This window comes from Phymastichus coffea, unplaced genomic scaffold (assembly GCF_024137745.1).
Source record: "Phymastichus coffea isolate CEN01 unplaced genomic scaffold, Cenicafe_Pcof_1.1 PCOF00003, whole genome shotgun sequence".
Taxonomy (NCBI): Eukaryota; Metazoa; Arthropoda; class Insecta; order Hymenoptera; family Eulophidae; genus Phymastichus; species Phymastichus coffea.
The window spans coordinates 1-24,000 of record NW_026706814.1 but is presented as its reverse complement, the minus strand read 5'-3'; the positions used below and the strand labels follow the sequence as shown (position 1 = coordinate 24,000).

At 40.3% G+C, this 24,000-nt stretch overlaps 1 protein-coding gene across 1 annotated transcript; it reads left to right on the top strand.

Annotated features, from left to right (window-relative positions):
- Positions 1-21,501: 21,501 nt before the first annotated feature.
- Positions 21,502-23,856, top strand: LOC131665305 (uncharacterized). Its single transcript, XM_058937129.1, has 6 exons — positions 21,502-21,593; positions 21,963-22,072; positions 22,401-22,569; positions 22,678-22,885; positions 22,963-23,154; positions 23,275-23,856. The coding sequence occupies exons 1-6, from the start codon at positions 21,546-21,548 to the stop codon at positions 23,496-23,498; spliced, it is 951 nt and encodes a 316-aa protein (XP_058793112.1). The 5' UTR covers positions 21,502-21,545; the 3' UTR covers positions 23,499-23,856.
- Positions 23,857-24,000: the final 144 nt, after the last annotated feature.

Sequence of the window (24,000 nt, the reverse complement as noted above, 5' to 3'; positions counted from 1 at the left end):
ATCACGTCCATATAGGGCAGTGGATAGGCGGGGACTCTCGTCTGCGCGTTCACCTTCCTGTAATCTATGCAGAAACGGTAAGTGCCGTCTTGTTTCGGGGTCATGACGATAGGGCTCGACCACTCACTTTTCGACTTCCAGATGATTCCCATGCGCAGCATCTTCTGCACCTGCTCGTGCATCTCGTCCTCAATCTTCTTTGATACGGGGTAGTACCGTTGCTTGATAGGACGTGCGCATTTCAAGTCGATATCGTGCTCGATCCAGCTCGTACAGCCAAGCTGTTCACAGGGTGGATCGGGTAGCAAACTGTGCATTAGTTCGTCGATTTCTCTGCGCTGGCTTTGGGTAATTTCCTTTATACCGAGCGAGGCTAGTGAGATGAGTTCCTCAGCCCGCATTGAAGAAAGCGCGGCCGGGATTGGCTCGTTACAGCCCTTGACCTTCAGCGTGTTCGCCTCCGGGTCGAGCATCGCTGAAAAAGCGCGAGTGAAGTCGGCACCTAAAGTGCACTCTGTGTCGACTTCGGACAGGATCAGAACATCGAGCCAATGCGTTAGCCCCCCTAAAGTGAAAGGTAGGCTTACGTTGCCCAAAACTGGCACGTAGTGTCCATCGACGGCTTTTGCCCCGGGGCCTACGTACGGATTTACTCGGCAGTTAAGCGCCGAGGCGATCTGTAACGCGTTTGGGCCGAGGACAGTGCGGGAAGCTCCGGTGTCGTACAGCCCCCTAAATGGATAGCCGCCGACGTCTACCGTCAGCCACCACCGGGGTGACTTCTCCACGACGGCGCTGGCTACAGTACCTCCATCGCATGGCGACTGCGCGTCGGTCGGATTACTCAAGGCTAGCCTGGAGTCGTCCGCCGGGCTGAGAAGCGCCTGCGCTACTCCTGTAACGCCGTCCGTAGCGAAGGTCCGGTCTTCCCGAGGAGCGGTAGGGACCCCTACTATGCGCTCCCCCTCTCGTTTGTTGGCTCTGCTGGTTTGACTGAGCACTCCGGGCAGGAAGACCGGGTATGGCCGGGCCAGCTGCAGTTCCAGCAGAGAACTTTGTCGCCACTGGGGCCAATTTCTTTGTCCTTATTCTTGTCGGACTTTGGGGTGACGATCTGGGCTTGATTGCCTCCGGAACGGCCACCGCTTCTGCCTCCACGGTTTCCACCTTTTCCGCCTCGGCCGCCGCCTGAGCACCCTGCTGGGGCTTCGCTGCAGCACCTTGGCTTTGGGTCGACGACGTCTGGGCCGTTGCCCCGCTGGTCGGCTTGAGTTTTTGCTCCAAGAACTCCCTGAGGCACGCTTCCCAATTCAGCTCCGCAGCATGTTCGCTGACCGAGGCAATGCCGGTTGGCTTTATCCTGGACGCCCTCGACCTGGGCTTATAAGCCGCTTCTGGCAACATGCTTTGTTCTGCCGGGGGCGGGGGCCTCCATTGGCCTACCTCATCGTCCTCTGCTTCTTGAGCTCTTTCCAGCAGCTCTTGAAAGTCGGTCAGGCAATCTTTGCACCGCTTTAGTCGTCGTTGCAGCCGTGGAAGCATATTATCTATCACCAGGTTCACTTGATCCTGCGCCTCCCAAGGCTCCTCGAACCGGCCAAGAATGGTGAGCAGAGAGACGACGTAGTCTCTCACAGGCTCATCTTCCCCCTGAGTACGCAGTTGAGCTTCCACGATCAGGCTCCTTCTGTTACTTTTCGTCTTGCTGTATGTCTTGAGTGCCGCATCCTTGAACTCTTGGTACGTCCTCCATGCGGGCCTCAAAGCCCGAAACCAGAACAGCGCAGGCTTCTCGAATAGCGGCATCATCGAGTCCAGCAGTTCGTCTTCCGCAACTCGGTCTAGCCGGCGATTCTCCTCTACCTGCTCCAGGAACTCCACAATACTATCTCCTTTTTCGCCCGAGAATTTTATCTTCCATTCCCGGACCGTCTTTCCGAGGTGCTTGCTCATAAAGCGCGACATCTCCATCGTGTTAAGAGTGTGAGGCGAGGGCCCCCCCGTGCTGTGGCTTGCTGCCTGTCTCGACACCGGGAGCGCGAGCGAATCGTCCGCCGTCTTCGGCGCAATCCCCCTCCCCCAGCTCGAGCTTGCGGGGATAAAATGGCCAAACGGCAGTGAGTGCGTACTTGCCGCTATAGTTGCCGTTTGCGGCCTCTCGTACTGATTTTGCGTGGACGGTCTCGTGGTTGAGTGAAATATCGGCGCTCGTGGGTTCAGTGTTGAGGGCGACGGTCGTATCGAGCCATCGAACTGGCTTGACAGCTCGTAGTAGTTCAAATCGAACGTGTCTTGGAAATGAACTCCTTTGCTCGATCGTGTCGCGTTCCAACGTGCTTGATTTTCGGCCGTTTGCTGTTGAGCGTTAGTGACTACGCTTTTCATTTGCGCCTGTAGATCGCTGTTTACTCGCTCTGCATTGTTCTTTTCCGATCGTAATGTGGCGATGGTTTGCAGTAGTTCCTCTATTCGTCTTTCTTGTTTTGTATTACGCAGCATTAATTCTTGCATTTCTGCTTGCTGCGTAGCCCAGAGGTCGTTCAAATTTTCTTTTAAAGCACGTGTCTGGAACTCTGCTTGCCACGCCCGTTTTAGCTCTGCAGCTGCCGCCATACTCAGCCAGTGTTCGCTTTGATCGGGGAACATTACGCGTATTGTTCGGTTTGTAGCTGAAAAAGCGATCGGTTCGGCTGTCGGCGTGACGTAATGTTGCGCAGTATACGTCTCGCTGCTATGCTTTAAGCTCATTGCGCTTGCTGTAACCTGAGGCTCCGATTGCATGCTGGAGGTCACGATCGGCTCGCTCTGTGTGAAGTTCGGTGAGTTTAAGAGATGGTTAGGTTTCCAGCTTTCGTTGGCTGGCGTCTGCGCGTGAGCTTTATTTTGAATAATCGGTGCTATTTGCGGATTCTCTTCTAAGGTGAGCGATATGTCGATCGACCCTGCGGCTCCTTGTGGCGAGCTTGTCGCGAAGCCTGATTGCTCTGTATCGTCTTCTTTCTCTTCGTTGGCGCCTAGTGTCATTTCTGCCTCTAGCGCCGTACGAATATCGTCGACTATATCATCCGGTAGGAATTCTGACTGGAAGAAGGTGCGCGCTAAATCGTTTCGCCTTTCTTCCGCTAGTGTTGGATTATCGAAGCGCGTTTGTATGAAGTCGCTTCCGGTGTAGTCGCCGTTTAATCGTCGGTACAATCTGTTACCTCTTTCGTATATCGAACCGTCGTTTCGCAGCTCTAAGCGGTTTAACGCGTCTGCCATTACATCGCTTGGCAGCCCTTGAATCCATGATTTTAAACGAGTGTTGATGTTGTCTTTGAAAATTGTTAAGTTTTCGATTGTCCAGCTGTCGGTTGCCATTTCGTCCGCTCGTGGGGTTTGTAAAAAAAAAATCAAATAACCAAGGGAAAGGGAAGTTTTATACAACTTCTCAACCGACGCTGGGCAGATACATCGAGTGACTTTAAACACGAATTGTAAGTGTTCTATCTAATGAGCCGCGTAGTATTTGTATACGGGCGTTTGATTTAGTTCCCGCTGTTGCCTTATTCGCAGTACGGCCTTGCGTAAGTTGCGACGTTGTTTACGTCGCTCCGTAGTGTGTACGATGCTTTGTAGCTGCTGTTGTGTTTACGTCGCGCGTCGCGCTTGGAATGTAAACACGGCGGCTCGCGTACTAGTCTTTACTCGTTTTTGCCTTCTGATGCGCGCGTTTACGCTTGAATATATATTTTGACTTGCGTATTTAGCTGCTACAGACCCAATATCGGTTGGGCGCCATTATATAACGGGGTTTCCGCTACCCCGTTAAGGGTGATGCTAAGTGGCTACTCGGCCTGCGGGTAACTCGTACGGGGAACACGCGGGATTCAGCCCAGCGGCTCAGACATGCCCCTCGAAGGCACTCTTGCCTTCGGCCCGCGGAGAGCGTCGTAGGTCAGGTAGCAGCGGACGGTGCAAGCCGGCGTGCGCGCAACACGGGAGGGAGGAAGTGCCGAGAGGAAAGACGCAGTGATTAGCAGAATGAATATTTATTAAGACTAAGATAACAAAGGAAGCATACAAATAGCATTCGCAGTGAGGGGCAAGCGAGAAGCAAGCGAGAGAGAGAGTCTTAAGATCGAACGAGCACTTACATGACAAGTTCGCAGTGGCCTCGGCTTTAGACTTGACACGCGCAGATGTTCGGCCACGAGGCAGCTCTCTCGGGCTGACCGGCTGAGATCGGCAAACACACACCCACGCACGCACGCACGCACGCTGCACCCTTCGTCTTTTTCGGTAAGAAAAACCCGAGCTGTGTAGCACAAAGCACTTCTTCCTTGCGTCGCTCGCCGAACTTGCTTCCTCTCCCGAAGGCGGGCAGCCGATTCTAACTCGCACGCGGACGTGGTCCCCCTCTCTCGCGCTAGCTATTCGGTAGCGGCGCGTCTCAGCCAATTAGGCAACGTGCGCGACACTCGGGCGTCCACGCTTACATGCGTACACGCGGGTCTCTCTCTCTCTCTCTACTCGGTGCTCCCTGACTTACCTCGTGCCGCGTCCACAGCTACGGCAAGGCAAAAATACATAAGGAAAAGAATACATGGGTTATCAACGGATTATGATTAACTTAAGGGGAGAGAGAGACATAACAAGCCTCGGCTCGTTATAATAGATATAAAAAAATGCTAAGAATAAAATACTCTTATACGAGGATCGTTTGAAAAGTCGATGAAAAATAAAAACTACCTGATTTTTTTTCATAAACCTTTTTTATTTTTCAATATAGTCTCTTTTTAGGCTTATACATTTTATCCAACGCTGCTCTAGTTTGTTGATCCTTTTCAAATTTGTTGCTGTAATTGCCTCCTCATTTGAATGCTTTCACCGCCAGCCATTTTTCATATTAGGAAACAAATAATAGTCCGACAAAGCCAAGTCTAGAGAATACGAGGAATGTGAAGCGAGTTGAAACCCCATTTTTATCAGTTTTGCAACCACAACTGCTGAGGTCTGAGCCAATGCGTTGTCGTGATGGAAGAAAATTTTTTGTGGGCCAATCAAGGACATTTTTCTTGCAACACGGTTTTCCAACGATCTAGTAATAATAAATAACATTCACCTATTATGGTTTTATTCTTATCTGATAGTCGATGAAGATTATTTCTTGCAAATCCCAAAAGACAGTCGCCATAACCTTTACGGTCGAAGGAATGGTCTTTGCCTTTTTTGGTGCAGATTCCCATTGTTTAGACTGTTCTTTGGTCTCGGTAGTATAGTGATGTATCCATGTTTTATCCCCAGTGACAAAATAACGCTTGAAATTTTGAAAACACTTATGAATTATTGTAATCGAAAGTGCACAATCACTATAATATTTATCAAACTTCTGTTTAGTCTCCTGAGGTGTTTCGCCTTAAATAAAGTAATGTTTGATGAATACATGAAATTCATTCTCGTCCACTTTTTTTACAACCACTCGATTGCTTTGATTCAAACGATTGCTTTTGTGATGATGCGTCATCACACAAAAATATATACTACCGGCACTTGCGGCAGAACAGCCACGGCCGTATACACCCGCACACGCACGTCCGGATCTCGCGAACTATGGCGTCCAGAAGTCTCCCTGACCGATTCGCACGACCCTTACGCCCGCGTACAACCCCTCACGCACTCACGACCCGATCCGATACTCCCCCGGGGAGCTATCAAAAAGTTTCCAGCCGCGATCAGCTGTTCGCAAGCCCCCGTTAACTGAGGCAGGCTTAGCTAGACTAAGGTAGGGGCAACCGAACGCGTGAGAGCGAGCAAGACCGCCGATACGAGACCGATCGGACGCGAGCGAGGGGAATCGGCAAGACCTTCCGGGCAATAGATAGAAAAGGATAGACAAGTGACGCTAACTGACCAGCCAATCGTTATCGGCTTAGGGGCGGCTAGGCTAATGAGACGAAACCGACGCTATCTCTGTGACCAGTAGGCAAATTAGGCGCTAAGAACCGACCAATAAACAAATTTCGCGGGCAAAAAGTATTAATATAGACGGCGCTGAGACCCGGTTTAGCAACAAGCCAGCCAATCAACAATAACTAAGGGGAAGTAAGATAGGAGAAGCGGCGCGTCGCCGAAAAACGGGGCGCCAGTACCCGTTGAGCCTCGCTGACGCGCGGTACCCGTAAGCAGATAAGTGAAATAGAAAACAGATAGGAAAGCAGATAGAAAAGCAGATAAGTGAAATAGAAAACAGATAGGGAAGCAGATAGAAAAGCAGATAAGTGAAATAGAAAACAGATAGAAAAGCAGATAAGTGAAATAGAAAAACAGATATAGAAGCAGTGTAACAGAGCAGCAGCAACAGGCCCGCCGACCACGAACAATCGCCTCAGCCGCTCGAGATCGCAATTGTTCTGTGGAGACGACCGAGTGAGTACACCCTTCTCTTAAGTAGACCGCGTGTTGTCCGTCCGCACCCTCGGGAGTGCCGTTAGACCTTCGCGCGTCAGACCGATCCTCTTATACGTTTTCACCGTTGGCCTTCCGAATGATTTTCCGTTGTCGCACCGCTATGTTGTCTGTCGTTGAAAGACAAGTTTTCGCGTGCGCATCTACGTGCTGTAAAATCCTCGCTTAACCTAAGTAAATCCTTGATTGATTGATTGGAGGCGGGCTTTTCCGTCAAGTCGCGTGATTGCCGAACGTCCGCGTCCTCGCGAGTGCCGCATGACCTTCGCGCGCCCGATACGGTTTCGCGAGCGCGCACCTTGCAGTAGACCTCTCGGACGCCGTTCCTACTCTGCTACATTGAGCGTTGCTTGATCGACAAACTCTCCACGCGTGCATACATTCCTACATCCTCCGCGCGTACGCAGGTTGACCGCCGATTTCCGCTTATATAATTTCCCGGATAAATAGTTGGATTTGGAATGTCTCTGGTTGTCACGCGGACACAAATTCCCCGTGCGCGCGTCAGTTACGAGGAATCCCTTTGTGCGACGATCGGTTGGGTAAAGTAGTTAAGTATCGTATGACCTTCGCGCGGGCGACAAATCTTACGCGTGCTGACGAGTTCCTTTGTTACAACCGGACGAACATTGTGTGAGTCGCGCTTGACCTTCGTCCGACCGATGGTATTGTGTACGCGTTATCAACTTGTTTTCACCGTAGGATTATCGTTCCAAATTGTTAACATTGCCGGTCGAGTAGCCAACCTTCGTGCGATCGACCGATTCCGTGTGTGTTTATTCGAGTAAATTCCGAGCCAGTGCGCGAGATAAATATTTTGCATACGACAACTACGCATTCGCGACTTACCGCTTGTGTTGACGATTGTCTGCCTAAACCGACTTCGCGTCGTAGTACGCCACTCGCGTCTCCCAGTAACCTAGACCAGGCTGACCATCGCGAGGGATAGATCACTGGGGTTGACCTGGGAAGTTTTGGCATAATAAAGTTGAGTTACCCTTAAATCTGATTCGTTATTGACTGCACCCACTGATCGCCTCATCCCCCGGAGCTTTCGCGATCGGTGTGAGATCGGTAAGCGCGTGCGCGAATAACCTGATTGTCACCTAGCCGATAGCCGTCGTTGCGGGGACCACGCTACCAGTCCACGGAAGGAGCTATCCCCTAGACTACTAGCCCGTCAGTCGGGGCGCCCCTGCGACGCCCCCCCTCGATGTACCCGCTTCTGGATTAAGAGCCGCCATGCCCCGAACTACACCTAGCTAGCCGAACGAGCCGCAGCCGTGGGTGGCCTTGTAAACCACCCGTTGCCCCCCTTTTTCCCCCTTTCGCTCGATGTGTCTCTCCGTTTCAGACTCGAACGAATTCGTGGCCTAGGACTTCGCGCTCCCACTTCATCCTTCACAGCTGATAGCCACGCGCGCAAGAGCACCGACGGCGACGAAGAGGGAGGCAGCGGAGAAACCACCCGACGCTCACAGCGACCAGCAGGACCTTGCCGAACCAGCCAACGCTGCAGCGCTACCTGCTCTCCTAACGCGAGAGCACGGTAGCTGGCGCCCAACAAAATTAAATAAAAGCTGCATACGTTGTCTCGGCTGACTGCGCGCCGCTGGCGACAGTGCGAGACCGGAGAAATACCTGTCATTTATTTCCCCCCCCCCCTCTCCCCCGTCGCACTTTGTTTAACATCGCTCTATTTATGCTCCATCAGTGCTAATCAACGACGGAGGCTTGCAATGTGTTTGAAAACAAAGCACACGTCGCCCTACTGACCGAGCCATTGCAGGCCTCACTTTTCAAACGAATCTTAATTACAAAGTATTAGACCGATCTGACTGAAATTTAATGTATGCTCTTGCAAGATATTTCACTAATAGAAAATAACCTTGATACGCCACAGTAGCGTCATCTCTTTGACTTTGCATGGATTTTTCAAACGATCCTCGTAATTATCTAAAGAATACATGACAATTTTTTTAGATTTTTTGAGCAATTTTTTGATTTTGTAAAAACTGACTTATTATACAATCAAAAAAATTTCAGCGTTTTAGTAAAAATTTATGGATATAACGGAAAAATTACGTATTCGAAGTACCATTTTGGAAATCTTCAAGTGAAAATTGAATCCGGGAATCATGTACGAGAATCATTTGCAAGAACCGATTTTTTTCGAAGGATACCAAGCAGTGGCCTGATTGTACCTTTTAAACGAAAATGTATAAGAGCAGCTCCGTAAAATTGATAAATTTGATAGGTAGCTCGAGCTATGTCCAATTCTCAGAGTTTTCGTTACAGGTTCTGTAAAAATTTACAAAAGAAACCGGCTTATAAAAAAGTAGAAATCCGGAAAATCCTCCGAGACGCTATCAATGCGATACATAGTGCCGCAACATTGTTGGGCAGATAACTCACGAACTCAGCGGTATGTTCAAAATCACGTCTTGCTGCACTTGGCTGCGAATATATATTTATATAAAAATACATGATCAATGCACTTCTACTTGGCCTTTCAAAACGAAAACTATCTGACTATCATATTTATTTTGACAATTATTTTACCAGTCCAGATTTAGTTATTCACTTGTATAAATTTCACTTACAACAACGAGATCTGTTCGTAAAGATAGAATAAAAGAAAAGCATGTGTTTGAGAAAAAGAGGTTTTCGTTCTATCTGTGTATGATTCTTCCGACCGTTCTGTTAGTGTTACTCCTGTAAACCAATGAAAAGATATTTAAGAATTTCTCACGATAAAAAAGAAATAGGATTTACTTTTGCTTTTTGTGCGTATAGTGGATTTGCATGATTTTGGATATAAGAAAACTTCTTGATCTATAAGTTCAAAAAAATGGCTATTTAAAATTTTTTTACGAATTATTAAAGCGTGAGTTACAAATGCCATAACAATTTGGAACATTTACAACAAGAACAAATGTTCTCACATGATCACAAAATATTTTTGTAAAGAAGTAAATAGACAGCATTTGTCAAAAGCAAAATTGGGTGATTTTAAGTCTCACAAACACGAATCAAGAAAAATAGCATTATAAAACTACGAAAGATATCGTCAAAGAACAAGCAGATTTGGTATCAATTGCGACAAATATTATTGTCTATACTGTTTTCCGAAGTTGTGTTCTCAAGGACTATGAAGATAATAATCTAATACGTGATTCACATACTTGATAGCTCAAAAAATAATTTAAAAAAAATTAAATAAATATAAAAACACAGAAAAATGATAGGTTTTTGAAAAGAAAATTAATAATGTAAGTGCATAGTAGTAGGCATATATGCTAGACATACACATCGGGGTGTTCGAGAAGCATGTACAGCTTTCCCCTACTCTATCCGAGACTACACTTTGGGTACGAGCCAGCGGCTTTACGAGCATGCGCCCGGCAAGAGGTCTGTTCGGAGCGAGGAAACTAGACAGAGTTCGGAGTGTGTGTATGAAGAAAGACTCAAAAGATTATCGCGGTGCTACCCATCTGTAATTACTCATCTCTTACAATATACTCTTTTGATTATAACCTGGATATTTTATTTTATTGCATGCTCCCTTACCCCTACAATTCTAGGTGTGGGGTAGGCAATCGCGACCGAGGCAGATTTCGTGCATTAGAACCGAATTTCTTTGTGTTAAAAATCCGAAACGGTTATTTCACGGAAGCTATTGTGCGCGACGTAGTGTGTCGACGTGAATATTGTTACCATATTTCGGTATTATCATTATTGTTGCATTTTACGGAAACTATTGTGCGTGACGTAATGCGTTAACGTGAATATCTTAAACGATTTGTGCTAATCCTAAAAAAAAAATTTTGTTTGTGTGCAAGATGGCTAACCTTGAGCCAACGGATTACACAGTGCTACAACTGAAAGAGGTGCTAAGAAGACGCAATTTGCCCAGCAATGGATCGAAAGCTGAACTAATCGAGCGATTGATGCAGCATGATGAAAACATTTGGACAACGCTGAATGAAGAACGGCGAATTCAAATGGAAGAGGACCAACATCGGAGGAACAATGATAATGATGCAAATAAAACGGACAATATTGAAAATCAAGAGGAAATGGCGCGAGAATTAGAGCTGTTGAGAAGACACGCGATGTGACTCTTCGCGAACATGACATTCGTGGAATCAATGTGGCCAGCACTAACGGCTCTCAGAATGGCAAATATTCCACGATGTCAACAACGACGATGAGCATTTGTCAAATCGAAGACCTGCTTCAGTAAATTTGAAGGACAAGACTTCCATTTTGGAAAGAACAGCTTTTGTTATTGAAACGAACATACGAATTAGACGACAACGCAACGCGTGTTTTGATTACCTCAAGTTTGAAGAATCGAGCGATGACATAGTTTCACTCGATACCAACACATTTGACAATTAGCATAGAAACACTACTAAGTGAAATGGAGAAAATGTTTGACGATCGTCCCAAGAAGATGAATTTACGTAAGGAATTTGAAACTCGTTCGTGGCAATCGAAAGAATCATTTGCAGACTACTACCACGATAAAATTATTTTAGCTAATCGTGTACCTATCGCCGAAGAGGAAATTGTGGATTATATAATTGAGGGAATACCAGATGACAACATAAAAAACCAAGGACGCATAATGTATTTCAAGGAAAAAAGTGATGTTTTCGAAGCATTTAAGAAGATAACGTTAAATAAAAAAGATACAAAAAGGGAAACAAAGATGACTTCTAAAAAGGATAGCAACACACAAGGAAAACCTATTAAATGTTATAATTGTTTTGAAGAGGGGCACCTATCACCAGAATGTGAAAAAGAAAAACGACCCTATGGGGCATGTTTTGAGTGCAATAGCACTGACCATAAAATCAAGGATTGTCCGCTTGCTAGAAAGAAGAAGACATCCAACACATTAAAGCAGCCGAGGTCAAAAGCGGCATCAGCGCAAGTTGCAACAAGCGCCACGCAGTCGGTAACATTCGTTTCTTCCAGCAACAGCAGCCCAAGCAGCCAGTTAAGCGAGCAGCCGATGCAGACGACAACAGCGGTTAGCGCTCCATATATGGTATTTAGTTGCGTGCTTAGCGATGAGAACAAGCGATTTCGAAAAATGTCGCTTAATGCTATTTGAGATTCGGGTTCGCCTATTAGCATAATTAAATCTACTTTTGTACCTAAAAATTTATGGAAACCTTATATCAATAAATTCTTTTTATGGGATTAACGGTTCACAATTAAAAATTGTTGGAATTTTTGAAAACTGTTTTGAGATAAAAGGTATTCCTATTATAATCAAATTTTACATTGTACCAGAGGAGACAATGAGTCACGTAGCATTACTTGGCAGAGATTTCTCAACTAATCCAACGATAAAAATAACATTAACAGATAGAATATATATAAAAAAAAGGTTGAGCAATCTGTACTTTTAATGCAAAAAGCTATTGATGAAATATTAAATATTGATTATTTGAGTAAACCAACGAATATAAAATCAGAATTAAACACAAATCCATGTTGAAACAAAATCAAGAGTTGAACAAATATTCAATGATATGTATGTAACATTAAAATCAAAATTAAAAATTGAACATAACTTTGAAATGAAAATTGCTTTAACAAAAGATCAACCAATAAATTATCGAGTGAGAAGATTAGCTTTTAGTGACAAAGAGAAATTGGGTGTTATTTTAGACGATCTGCTTACAAGAAAAATTATTCGTAAAAGCATATCACCATACGCAAGTCCAATTGTACTAGTGCGCAAAAAGAATGGTGAAATAAGACTTTGTATTGATTATAGGGAATTGAATAAAATTACAGTGAGAGATAATTTTCCGACTCCATTCATAGAGAATAATATTGATCAATTGAGAGAAAAGAAAATTTTTACTGTACTAGACTTAAAGGATTCATTTCACCATGTAAAGATTGCTGAGGATTGTAAAAAATTTACTATTTTTATTACACCTTTTGGGTTATTTGAATATGAGACTTGTTCTTTTGGTCTGGTAAATGGAACCAAAATTTTTATTCGCTTCATTTATTTTATATACGGACAGTTGATTGATGACAAGAAGTTGATACCTTTCATTGATGATTTGGTGATTGCCACAGAAACAATTGAAGAAAATTTAAATATTCTTCAATCAGTTCTAAGACTTGCAGCAGAAAACCATCTTGAATTACGTTTAAACAAATGCAAATTTTTACAGACTGATATGGATTACTTAGGTTATCATATCAATGAGGATGGCATTAGGCCGACGAATGAAAACATTGAATCTGTAAAAAATTATCCGATACCTCGCAATGCGAAAGAGGTACTACGATTTGTTTGCCTAGCAAGCTACTTTAGAAAATTTATTTATCAATTTGCGCTCATTGCAAAACCTTTGTGTCATCTTGTAAAGAAAGAAGTACCATTTCATTTTGGCGAAAGTCAAGTGCATGCTTTTGAGACGTTAAAAAAACATCTGTCAGATTGTCCGATTTTAGCGATTTATTTGCCGCATGCTGAAACTGAATTGCATTGCGATGCGAGTGCGTCTGGGTATGGCGCAATTCTCTTACAAAAGCAAAACGATGGCAATTTAAAGCCTATTGCATATTATAGTCAAAGAACAACACTGACTGAGGCAAAATATCATAGTTTTGAATTGGAATGTTTGGCAGTGGTAAATGCGATAAAACGTTTTGATATGTACTTGACTGGTGTAAAATTCAAGGTTGTGACTGATTGCGATAGTTTTAGATTAACTCTGTTAAAGAAAAATATTAATCCTCGCATTTCACGTTGGGTCATGTTCTTACAGAGTTACGACTTTGATATAACACATCGCCCAGGTAATAGAATGAGTCATGTTGATGCTTTAAGCCGATGCTACAGTGTACTAGTAGTTGAAGGTAATACTTTTGAGCAGATTATCGAATTGCCAAGATAGGGATGATGAGATTGTAAAGCTACGTTCTGAATTAGAAAAGAAAGATATGCCATTGTTTGAATTACGTGATGGTTTAGTTTATCGAAAAGATAGATTCAAAAAGCTATTTTTTTATGTACCTCGTTCAATGGAATCAAATGTAATTAGAACATGTCATGATGATTTAGGTCATATAGGTATAGATAAAGTAATCACAAACATTTCAACTGTTTACTGGTTTCCAAACATGCGTGAAAAAGTAAAAAATCACATAAAAAACTGTTAAAAATGTATTGAATTCACACCTCTCTCAGGTAAACGAGAAGATTATTTGCACAGTATTCCTAAAAATGATTTACCATTTCATACAATCCACATTGATCACCTAGGACCTTTAGAAAAAACTAGTAAAGGTTTTAAACATTTGTTAGTTATAATTGATGGATTTACCTGATTTGTAAAACTATTTCCTTGCAAATCGACGAAGACTGATGAAACTATCAAACATCTCAATCAATACTTTAGAATGTATAGTAAACCTAGGCGTTTAATTTCGGATAGAGGCACATCTTTTACATGAAATGAATTCGAAAAATTTTTAAAAGAAAATAACATTGAACATGTACTCGTTGCAGTAGGGATGCCTAGAGCGAATGGGCAAGTAGAACGTTTAAATAGAGAAATTACACCTATGATAGCAAAATTATCAAACGATTTAAAAAAATGGGATCAAAGTCTTGAAACAGTAGAATTTGCACTGAACAATACAATGTGTCGATCGAGAAAAAATACACCTAGTAAATTGCTATTTGGCATAAACCAGCTAGGAGAAATAAATGACAACTTGGAAAATGAGAGAAATTTCGAAATATTCAGAAAAAATGCTAGTGAAAGTATTGCTAACAGTCACATCAAAAATAAAAAAAATTTTAATGCAAAGAGAAAAGATGCAAAAGTTTATGATGTTGGTGACTATATTATGATAAAAAATATTGATACTACTAGTGGAGTAAACAAAAAATTGATTCCAAAAAAGAAAGGACCTTATGTCGTTTAGAAAGTATTAGGGAATGATAGATATGTTGTAACTGACATTGAAGGTTTTCAAGTAACACAAATACCCTACAATGGAATTCACGCGGCAGAAAATATGTCACCTTATGTTTCGATAAATAATTAAACTTGCATAAAAAAAAAATTAAAATTAAATAACTTTAACTTTAATGATTTTGTAATAATTTCAACTATTTGCGAAATATAAAACCATTGTAATCTCTGAATGTCTTGACGGCCGAGACGACTTTAGGTTAGGATGGCCGAGTTGTAAGTGCATAGTGGTAGGCATATATGCTAGACATACACATCGGGGTGTTCGAGAAGCATGTACAGCTTTCCCCTACTCTATCCGAGACTACATTTTAGGTACGAGCCAGCGGCTCTACGAGCATGCGCCCGGCAAGAGGTCTGTTCGGAGCGAGGAAACTAGACAGAGTTCGGAGTGTGCGTGTGAAGGAAGACTCAAAAGATTATCGCGGTGCTACCCATCTGTAATTACTCATCTCTTACAATACACTCTTTTGATTGTAACCTGGATATTTTATTTTATTGCATGTTCCTTTACCCATACAATAAAAATAAAATGTTCTTAGAATGAGCCAAAGAATATGAGAATTTTTTAAAAGCATTTCCGAGCAATTTTTTGATTTTTTTTTTATTTTGATTTTGCTTTTGCATTTTTTTTGATTTTGCAGAAATTTGTTAATTGTAAAAAAAAATTGCTCTTAATTCGTTCCAAAAACTCAGTAGTATTTTTTGATTAATTTTAACACCTTTTATTCTTCTGGCGCTTTTTTCAGAAATTCATATTTTTCTAGTGAAAAATTCATGAATTATTTGAAAAAAATTTGCTGTTCGGAAGCCATTTTGAAAATACTACTTCAAAAAAAAGATATTTGAACTATAGATTTTTGAAGTTCAGATATTTGTTCCATCGGCTGGAAAGGTTTCCGATCGATCACCAACGGGAAAGATTTTGAAAACTGAATTTGAAAAAAAGAGAGCGGAAAATTCATGCTTTTTTTGTTTAAGTGCTATTTTTTTCAGGAACATTAATTTTATTCGAAGCTTTCAGAATATACCTCTATTAATTTTTTTTGACGTCTGCAGAATTAGATATAACATTCCTAATACCGGTACGTATATATATTATAACGGTTGGTTTGAACGCGCAAAAATTGGCCGTTCACTATCGTTGATTGATCTCTCAGTGTGGAGCTCTGCTCAAAGTTGCGTGCCGTTACTTGTAAAACTTTGTATTCCACTATGCTAATTCTGTTTGTTTTTCAGCAACCTCGAAACATGGAAGCAATCAACACAAACAAATCGACACTTGTGATGTTCGTATCACTTATAAGTAATTCAAACTCTCGTATCTAGTTACGCTAATGAGTAAAAATTCGTTTCTAATAAATCTACTCTACTTGTCAAATAAATTGAAAAATAAAATATAAGGTGATAATAATAAATTGAAAAATCAAATATATGCGAATATGACTGAGGTTTTAAGGAAAGTCAGACTATGCCCTAGTTTCTTATGGTGCGAATTGTCCCATAAGCAAAGCTAAAGTCTTCTTGGGATTGGATATAATTTGGCCCAAGTTTCTTATAGCGCGAGATGTTCTATAAGTTGAGCTCGAATTATAAGAGAGGAAAAGTCTTGTTCAGTTAATCACAATGAGAGAAGCCAAGTTTATTCAGACTCATGTGCTCACTTTGCAAGGCTAGAAGTGAATGCCAGCCTGTGCAATAGTGGGGGTATTTATACACAAATTTTTCCGCCTATTTTCGCAGGAGCGTTTTCTTCGAGAAGTTTTCGAATATTCGAGAAATAGTCGCGAATTTTGAGAAATGAGTTTTCTTAATTTACAAGTAAATAAACATTAATAATGAGCTTTCAACACATGTGAACTTTATAGAATTCGTTATTTGTTGATTTAATGTAATTTACAATTATCGGAAAATGGTGTCGTCAAAAGATATTAACTAATAAAGTTAATTAATGTAATATTACAATATTTACAATAGAAAATTATTAAATTTTTACATAACCTTGAAGTTTATTAATTTTAGAAGCAATTTCCAAAAAGGAATATTCAAATTTGTTAATAACATTTGAATTATAGCCAATTTTCATATTTGTAACGGTTTTTTCTATAAACTTATAACGCAATTATTAGATTAATTATCTAAGATTCATAAATTATAAAACTGTCATTATTAAGTATAAAATTAACGCTTTCGTGCTATATACAAATTATTGTTTAAATAAATTATTAATTGTTTATTTATTAATAACAGTTATTATTAAGCTGTTATTAATGAAACCAATTCTTACTCATATTCATTTCTTATTCATTTTGCATTTGGACTATTTACATTTTTCTAATAATTCATGTTTTTAGTGTAATAAATAAATTAACTTTGCATATTAAAATTTATTATTATTTAATAATCAAACGCAATTCGTATGACTATATTCTAAATCTACGTACTAAAATCTATATAAGAAATACTTTGTTATATCAAAATGATCTCTAATTAACATATTCTTCTTAAATAACAAGAATCATTATATCTATATCTATTACTTTGTGACGTCACGCTCCTTATTTTGGTTATGAAATTAGACTCTTGTACTAATACAATCAAATAATCGGTGAGGTGGCGCCGTTTAATGTGCTGATTTGAGTAAACAGATAGATGCGTTTGACGGGTTGCGGTAATTCAGTAACATAATGAACTAGCTAATAGATAGGACCGTTACACACTTACTACCAGCCTCTTGACCACAACATCGATCAAAGGTTACTGCTAGCCTCACACCAATCCGACAAACACCCACACTCATACCTGCCTGTCATCGGCTACTTAAACTAATGCAAATGAGAGAGAAGAGGGGCAAGACGAGCAAAAAATAAAATGAGCAACGAATTGAGGAGAGAGTTTCTAGTTATGACCGCGAACGAATGTCCTTCCGTACCCGTAAAACGAATCTAAATCGCGATTAGCGCTGAATCTCCGTTCCAATATTATGCTTGTCCAGCTAATTATTGATGAGGTGCTGCCTTATTGCCTACTGCCAATTGATTAAGTTGAAGCTGATTATTGAGCAGTCCAGCCACTTGTCGCACGCATGCCCAAGTAAGAGATGACAAGTGTTTGTAGTAAGCGATTATATCTGTTGTTCATCACTCATGCACTTTAGGTTTATTGATTATAGCGCTCTTGGTTGCGAGTTCGTCCCATAGCTTTACCTTCAATTTGTTGATTAATTTAGGATTTGTCCGGCCGCATTTGCCATGAATTCTTCAATTGTCATACCGCGCAGTTGCGGATAATTGTGATTAGCGAAAAACCTTTTTTTATTATTAATTTTACGTTTTGTTGGCCAGCCGCAAGCGAGTGTTGTAAGGAGCTCACGAATTACATGTGCGATTTATTATCATTTTCTTTTGTATTTTTTCTTTCGTTTGTAATTGTACTACGTACTCGTCAAATTTCTTAGTGCGTTTAAATTCGTTTTGACGCTAAAGTTTTGTCAATTTGATTTTGATAATAAATTCTTTCCTATTGTTTTTTTCGCGCAATGATCTATGTATTCTATACGCGTGTTTCCTTTGTCTCTCCCCTACTTTTCCAGCCGCTATTTTACAAACAGGAATCCGCTGCCTACCGTGGGAAAGCAAGTAAATGCAGAGCGTCGAGGAAGAACAGAGAGACATTGCTTCTCGACGCTCTTGAAGTTTCATAATTAATTTTTCTTTATTTATTAATACCTGGTGCTCTAAGAAATCGCAGTCGCCGCATTGTGCGTGGCATTGAGCAAGATACAACGTTACAATATATATATATATAACACATGGATCAATAAGTCCCGAGACTAACAATGAAAACATTTTTTTTGCAAAATTTTTTTTTATTCATCAACATAATCACCTTTTAGGGTGATACAATGGTTCCAACGGTTTTCCAATTTTTCAATACCATGTTTATAAAAAAATTTATCTTTCGCTTCAAAATAAGCTTCAGTTTCAGCGATGACCTCCTCATTTGAGCCAAATCTTTTTCCCTGCAGCATTTTTTTAAGATCAGCAAAGAGCCAGTAGTCACTGGGGGCTAAATCTGGCGAGTATGGGGGGTGGAGAAGCAGATCAAAACCCAATTCGTTCAATTTTGCCATTGTTTTCATCGACTTGTGGCAGGGTGCATTGTCTTGGACCGAGTCGCTTATACGAGGTATTGAGTCCGTTGTAACTACTTCCTCGTTGATATTGTTTTCATCGATATTTACTTCGTCGCCGTTGTCCACGGACCAGTTACCAATGGCATAAGGGAGGAACTTCATAATTATTATTCCAAGGTAATCGACTTCTGAAAAGTAGTGGATCATTACCTCCTCTTGGTTAGTATAACTAGTTTGTAGCGGTACCATTTCTGATGAGTTCACGCTCCCAGCAGTCCTGATTAGGCGAATTACCGCGGCTTCTTCTGCTCTGAGGCGTATTCCACTTACTTCTTCCATCCTAGGATGGAAGAAGTAAGTGGAATACGCCGTGGTCCGATAAGTACTTAGCCTCACCGCCCGATGGCGCCACTCTCGCAAAAGAATTATTCTATCATGTAGTACAACCTTCTCGATGGTTACTGTCAAGATTTTAGCCGGATCGGAGTTGTAGTTTATTTTTGAGAGCGTGTGAAAGCAAGTGTGTCCGTTGATTTTTGAAAAATGGAAAAAGAGCAGTATCGGTCGGTGATTCGATTCTTGTTTTTGGAAGGGAAATCGCGCAGCGAAATCAAAAAGCGCTTGGATGTTGTGTACTGCGACTCTTCGCCTTCGATGGCGACCGTCAAAAATTGGTTTAACGAGTTTCAACGTAGTCGCACGTCGATTTTTGAAGAGCCACGTCCAGGTGCTCCGAAAACGGCTACCACGGAGGATAACGTGACAAAAATTCACGATCTCGTATTGGCAGATCGACGATTGAAGGTGTGCGAGATAGCTAATATCGTAGACATCTCAAAAGACCGTGTTGGTCATGTCCTGCATGAAATTTTGGGCATGAGAAAGCTGTGGGTGCGATGGGTGCCGCGTTTGCTCACTCCGGATAACAAGCGCAACCGTGAGAAAACTTCAGAACAATGTCTGACGCTGTTTAAGCGCAATCCGGAGTTTCTGCGTCGTTTCGTGATAGTCGACGAAACATGGATCCAGTGGTATACACCAGAGACCAAGTAACAGTCGAAACAGTGGATTTTACCCGGCGAAAGTGCTCCGAAGAAGGCGAAGACTGCCCCATCGGCCGGAAAGGTGATGGCCACCGTTTTCTGGGATTCACAAGGTGTGATCTACATCGACTACCTAGAGAGGGGCAAAACGGTCACAGGGCTGTACTATGCCGAATTATTGGGCCGATTCGACGTCGAATTGCAAAAAAAACGGCCCCATTTGGCGAAGAAAAAAGTGCTCTTCCACCATGACAACGCACCGGCTCACACCTCCGCCATCGCCATGGCCAAATTTGTCGAATTAGGCTACGAACTGCTGCCCCATCCACCGTATTCTCTATATTTAGCCCCGTGCGACTTCTTTTTGTTTCCAAACTTGAAAAAGTCACTCGCCGGGCAGAAATTTGAGTCGAATGAGGAGGTAATCGCTGTCACGGAAGCCTACTTTTCAGACCTCGAGGAAACGTATTTTTCATCATGATCTTTGTATATTGATAAGTCAACTCATTCGTCACATATCCAAGGATATTTGATATCGTTTTCTTGGTCCTAGCGTCTCTTACGTACTTGTGTATATTGAGCTCCGTATAATGTGTCACAATTTTCGATAGCTTACACTGTATCAGCGGCATCATAATATTGTACATATCCAATAGACAAAGAGCCCTTATAGTTCCGTACTACTTTATGATAAAACAGTCGTCCAAATTCTCCAAAATGTTCAAAGAAAGCACTCTCTCTACGGTTTTCTTCGATATTCCAAAGCAATTTACAGAAGAGACGGGTTTTCTCCATAGAACTCGGTGCCACTTTTTTAAAAATTTTGGTTTTTACTATTATTTGTCCCTATAGAATGACATCAATCTTTGAGAATTTAATCTATTCGCCTTCTTTTGCATGCTCAGCCTGTTCGTACGTGCATAATACCAAGTTTTTGTTGCTATCGGTGATGTTTTCTAATGAGTGGAATTCTCGTAATGGTCCGATCATTTTCAACCGAGTCAAAAGATCACTCAATTTGCTATAATCTGGGTATAAGAGTTTTACGCATCTAGAGTCTTCAACGACTAGTTACCTGGTACATTTTCGGGTCTTGTTGCTGAAACAAATGGTTAGTAAATTTTAATTATTAGTAAATAAAAATCAATTAAAGATGCATGGCTTCTCTCGAGAGTGCCATTAGTCTCGGATCTGTATCCGGAGGTCCTTAAATGGTGAATTTTAAATAATGACTCTACAATCTCAGAAAGAAAACTGGTTCCGCGATCTGACAGTATTGCTTGCGAAGCGTCAAACTGACATATTAAGTATCTAACTAACATATCAGCTGTAGTGGTCATCCTAAGATCTTTTATCGGTATAACAATTAAGTATTTGGTCAAGTTACATTGCATAGTCAGCAAATGACAGTTTCTAGAAAAATATAGCCTAGGCTTGGTCCGTAATTTTCCTGCAGTATCAAGGGTCGCGGGAGCGACCTGCGGCATGAATGCCGGAGGCGCGGACTACGCGACACTATTACACAACAGCTTCATAATGGGCCGATTCAATTTATGATTTATACATAAATTATACGATTTATATTCTTGAAATATCATTTAAGAGACTCGTTTTTATATTGTACTTAAGAAAATATTTAATTATATAATTTAACATTCCCGATTTACATCTTATTTCATCGTCATTTCGCGAAATGGCCTAATTTTATTTTCTTCTCCAGTCAAATTTTTGTCCACTGTTGTCCACACATTGGATGTGCTGCGCATGTGTTATTTGGCTTACTTATCGGCGTCTCTGTATGAGACCCCCCGCCATCTATTAAACTAAAACTAAATCAATATGTTATACTAATAAGAAACTGCATAGTTCGTGTCTGTTCGTGTCTGAACGCATTACATGATATTGTGGCCTCGTGATAATTCAAGGATTTACTTTCAACAATTGGTGAGTAAATTATCATTACTTATAAATTACATTATTATAATGATAAAAAGTAACTCTATGTAATTATAAAATAAGATAATTATATAAGGAAAGTAAGTGAAGCATGTGCACGAGGGTGATCCGTGCAATTGGTTATGTGAACCCTGATTTTTGACTGACAAAACAATTACCTATAAGATATTGATTTAATGACAACTAAATAACAACTATTAAACTGTAACAATAACAACTAACAGTTTAATGATAGCAACTGCTAACAATTTAATGATAACAATTGTATAATAATATATTAATAATAACTGTAGAATATCAAATCGTATAACATTTTAATGCAAAGACTAATACTATATACTATATTTTTCTTCATAGACATTTCAACACCGGTTCAAAATGCCTGTCAATTCGCTAGGAGTTAATATAATGTATACCACCGACCAAGATATCAAATATTTGCTGGAGGCTGAAGAAGACTACAGTGTGTAAGTTAAATCTTTATCAAGTTTCAAATTATTCTTTCAATAAATACTGATAATGTGGGAGTGTATTTGCTTAGTTAAAGTGTCAGTACGACAGTATAACACATACATAACATACGACAGTATAACATATACATACATAAAGTATTAATGTTTTTTTGTTTATTTTATAGATTATGTACTCTCACATTAATTTTATAGCATTTATAGAGAAAAGTTTAGTATCGTCTTGGTCAATAATTCAGAAAGAATAACAAGCTCTCTATATAAATGCATTTTTTTTTCATAATGAAATAATGTTTTTTAACGCTTATATTTTATTATTGTTTAGAGAGTTTATAGGGTACCTGGCAGAAATTTTTGGCGTGTCTAAAGTTGGAGAAAAAAATGACAAGGACTTATTTCGGGCAGTAATTACTAATGGCTCCAAGAGATTATTTTTATTAATCTGGGGCCTCGAGGTCATTGATAAATTTCAAGGATTTTTCATTACTGGACAAGTGCGTATAAATATATATATATATGTGTGTGTGTCAGTGCGCTTGTGTTTGTCTGTGTCTGTATATGTATGTACTATTTAATGTATTGATATTGATTTCTTTTTCTAGATATTACATTTGGATGCTTGCGAAGGCCACGTTGTACGCACTAAAAGAATTCATAAGGAGTTTAATTTGGTTAACTATGAAATAATAATTCAGAAAGGTTCCAAAATATCAACGTGTGGTTTTCATGTTGTTGAAAAAATTACAAAACCAGTTGCAACTATTCCTGTTATTCCATTTTCTGATTTGATTAAGAATAGAGGCGAAATTAGTGAGTTGATGAAGTTTCTTTGTATAAATTTTTGTTCTTTCAATTGTTCTAATTGAAACTTTAATTTTATCTTGCAGAAGTCAAAGCCTTTATGAAAACAGTGATCACGCCTGCTTATAACAAAGAAGGGATTTTAAAATTTGGCACTGGCACTATTACTGATGGAATCCATAAAGTTCCTCTCACAGTCAATTCTTTTAAACTAGAAGATTCAAATAAATTAGCAAAAGGAATGCCTGTCATGGTTACAGCGAACGTATACCACAATGGTAAATTTCCATATTAGATTAATAGTATTACATCAAGGGTCGCGGGAGCGATAATGGGCCGATTCTACATATCCACTTTAGAAATTGAGTTTTTTTTTTATTTTGACATATTTTATTTAGGAAATACACGTCTCCAGTGTCGCAACATGTCTTGTATAGAAATACTAGAGAAAGAAGACAAACTGGATGAAGCTATAGTTGCGCACGCAAATAAACCTTTGAAGAGGTGTGATTCAACGGCTACTAATAATTCTACCCTACTATTAAATAAGAAACAACGTCTTGTAGAAATTCAAAATTTGTCAAACTTATCAATGGAAGTTGAGCGCAAAAAGAATGAGTAGTTTATTTATTTTCAATTAATGTTTAGCAAAAAAAAATAAGAAAAAAAGTTACGTTCTATTTAATATTTATTTAAAATGTAAGTGGACCATTAAGAAAAAATGTTAACTTACTTCCCTTCGATAATTCTTTTTTCGTAAAGACTATATTTCAAATTTGCTTTTGATTTTGATTCTATAAAAAAATTTTATACTAAGTCTATTGTAGCTTAATATTTATTTTTAAAATACATACTACTAACAGGAGGATAGCTATATATAATGACTGATATAAATAAGGAAGCGCTAAAGATTATATAATGACTGATATAAATAAGGAAGTGCCAAAGTTTAGTACACAAAATAATGAAGAAAAATGTATCTTTTGATTATGTATGCTATTCCAATAGTTATTTAAAAATATATAAATGTATAATAATAAAGTTATTAAAATCGAAATATGTATTAGTTTTATGAGTTCCGTACAGTTATCAATAAAATATATTTGTATTTTATTATAAATGGC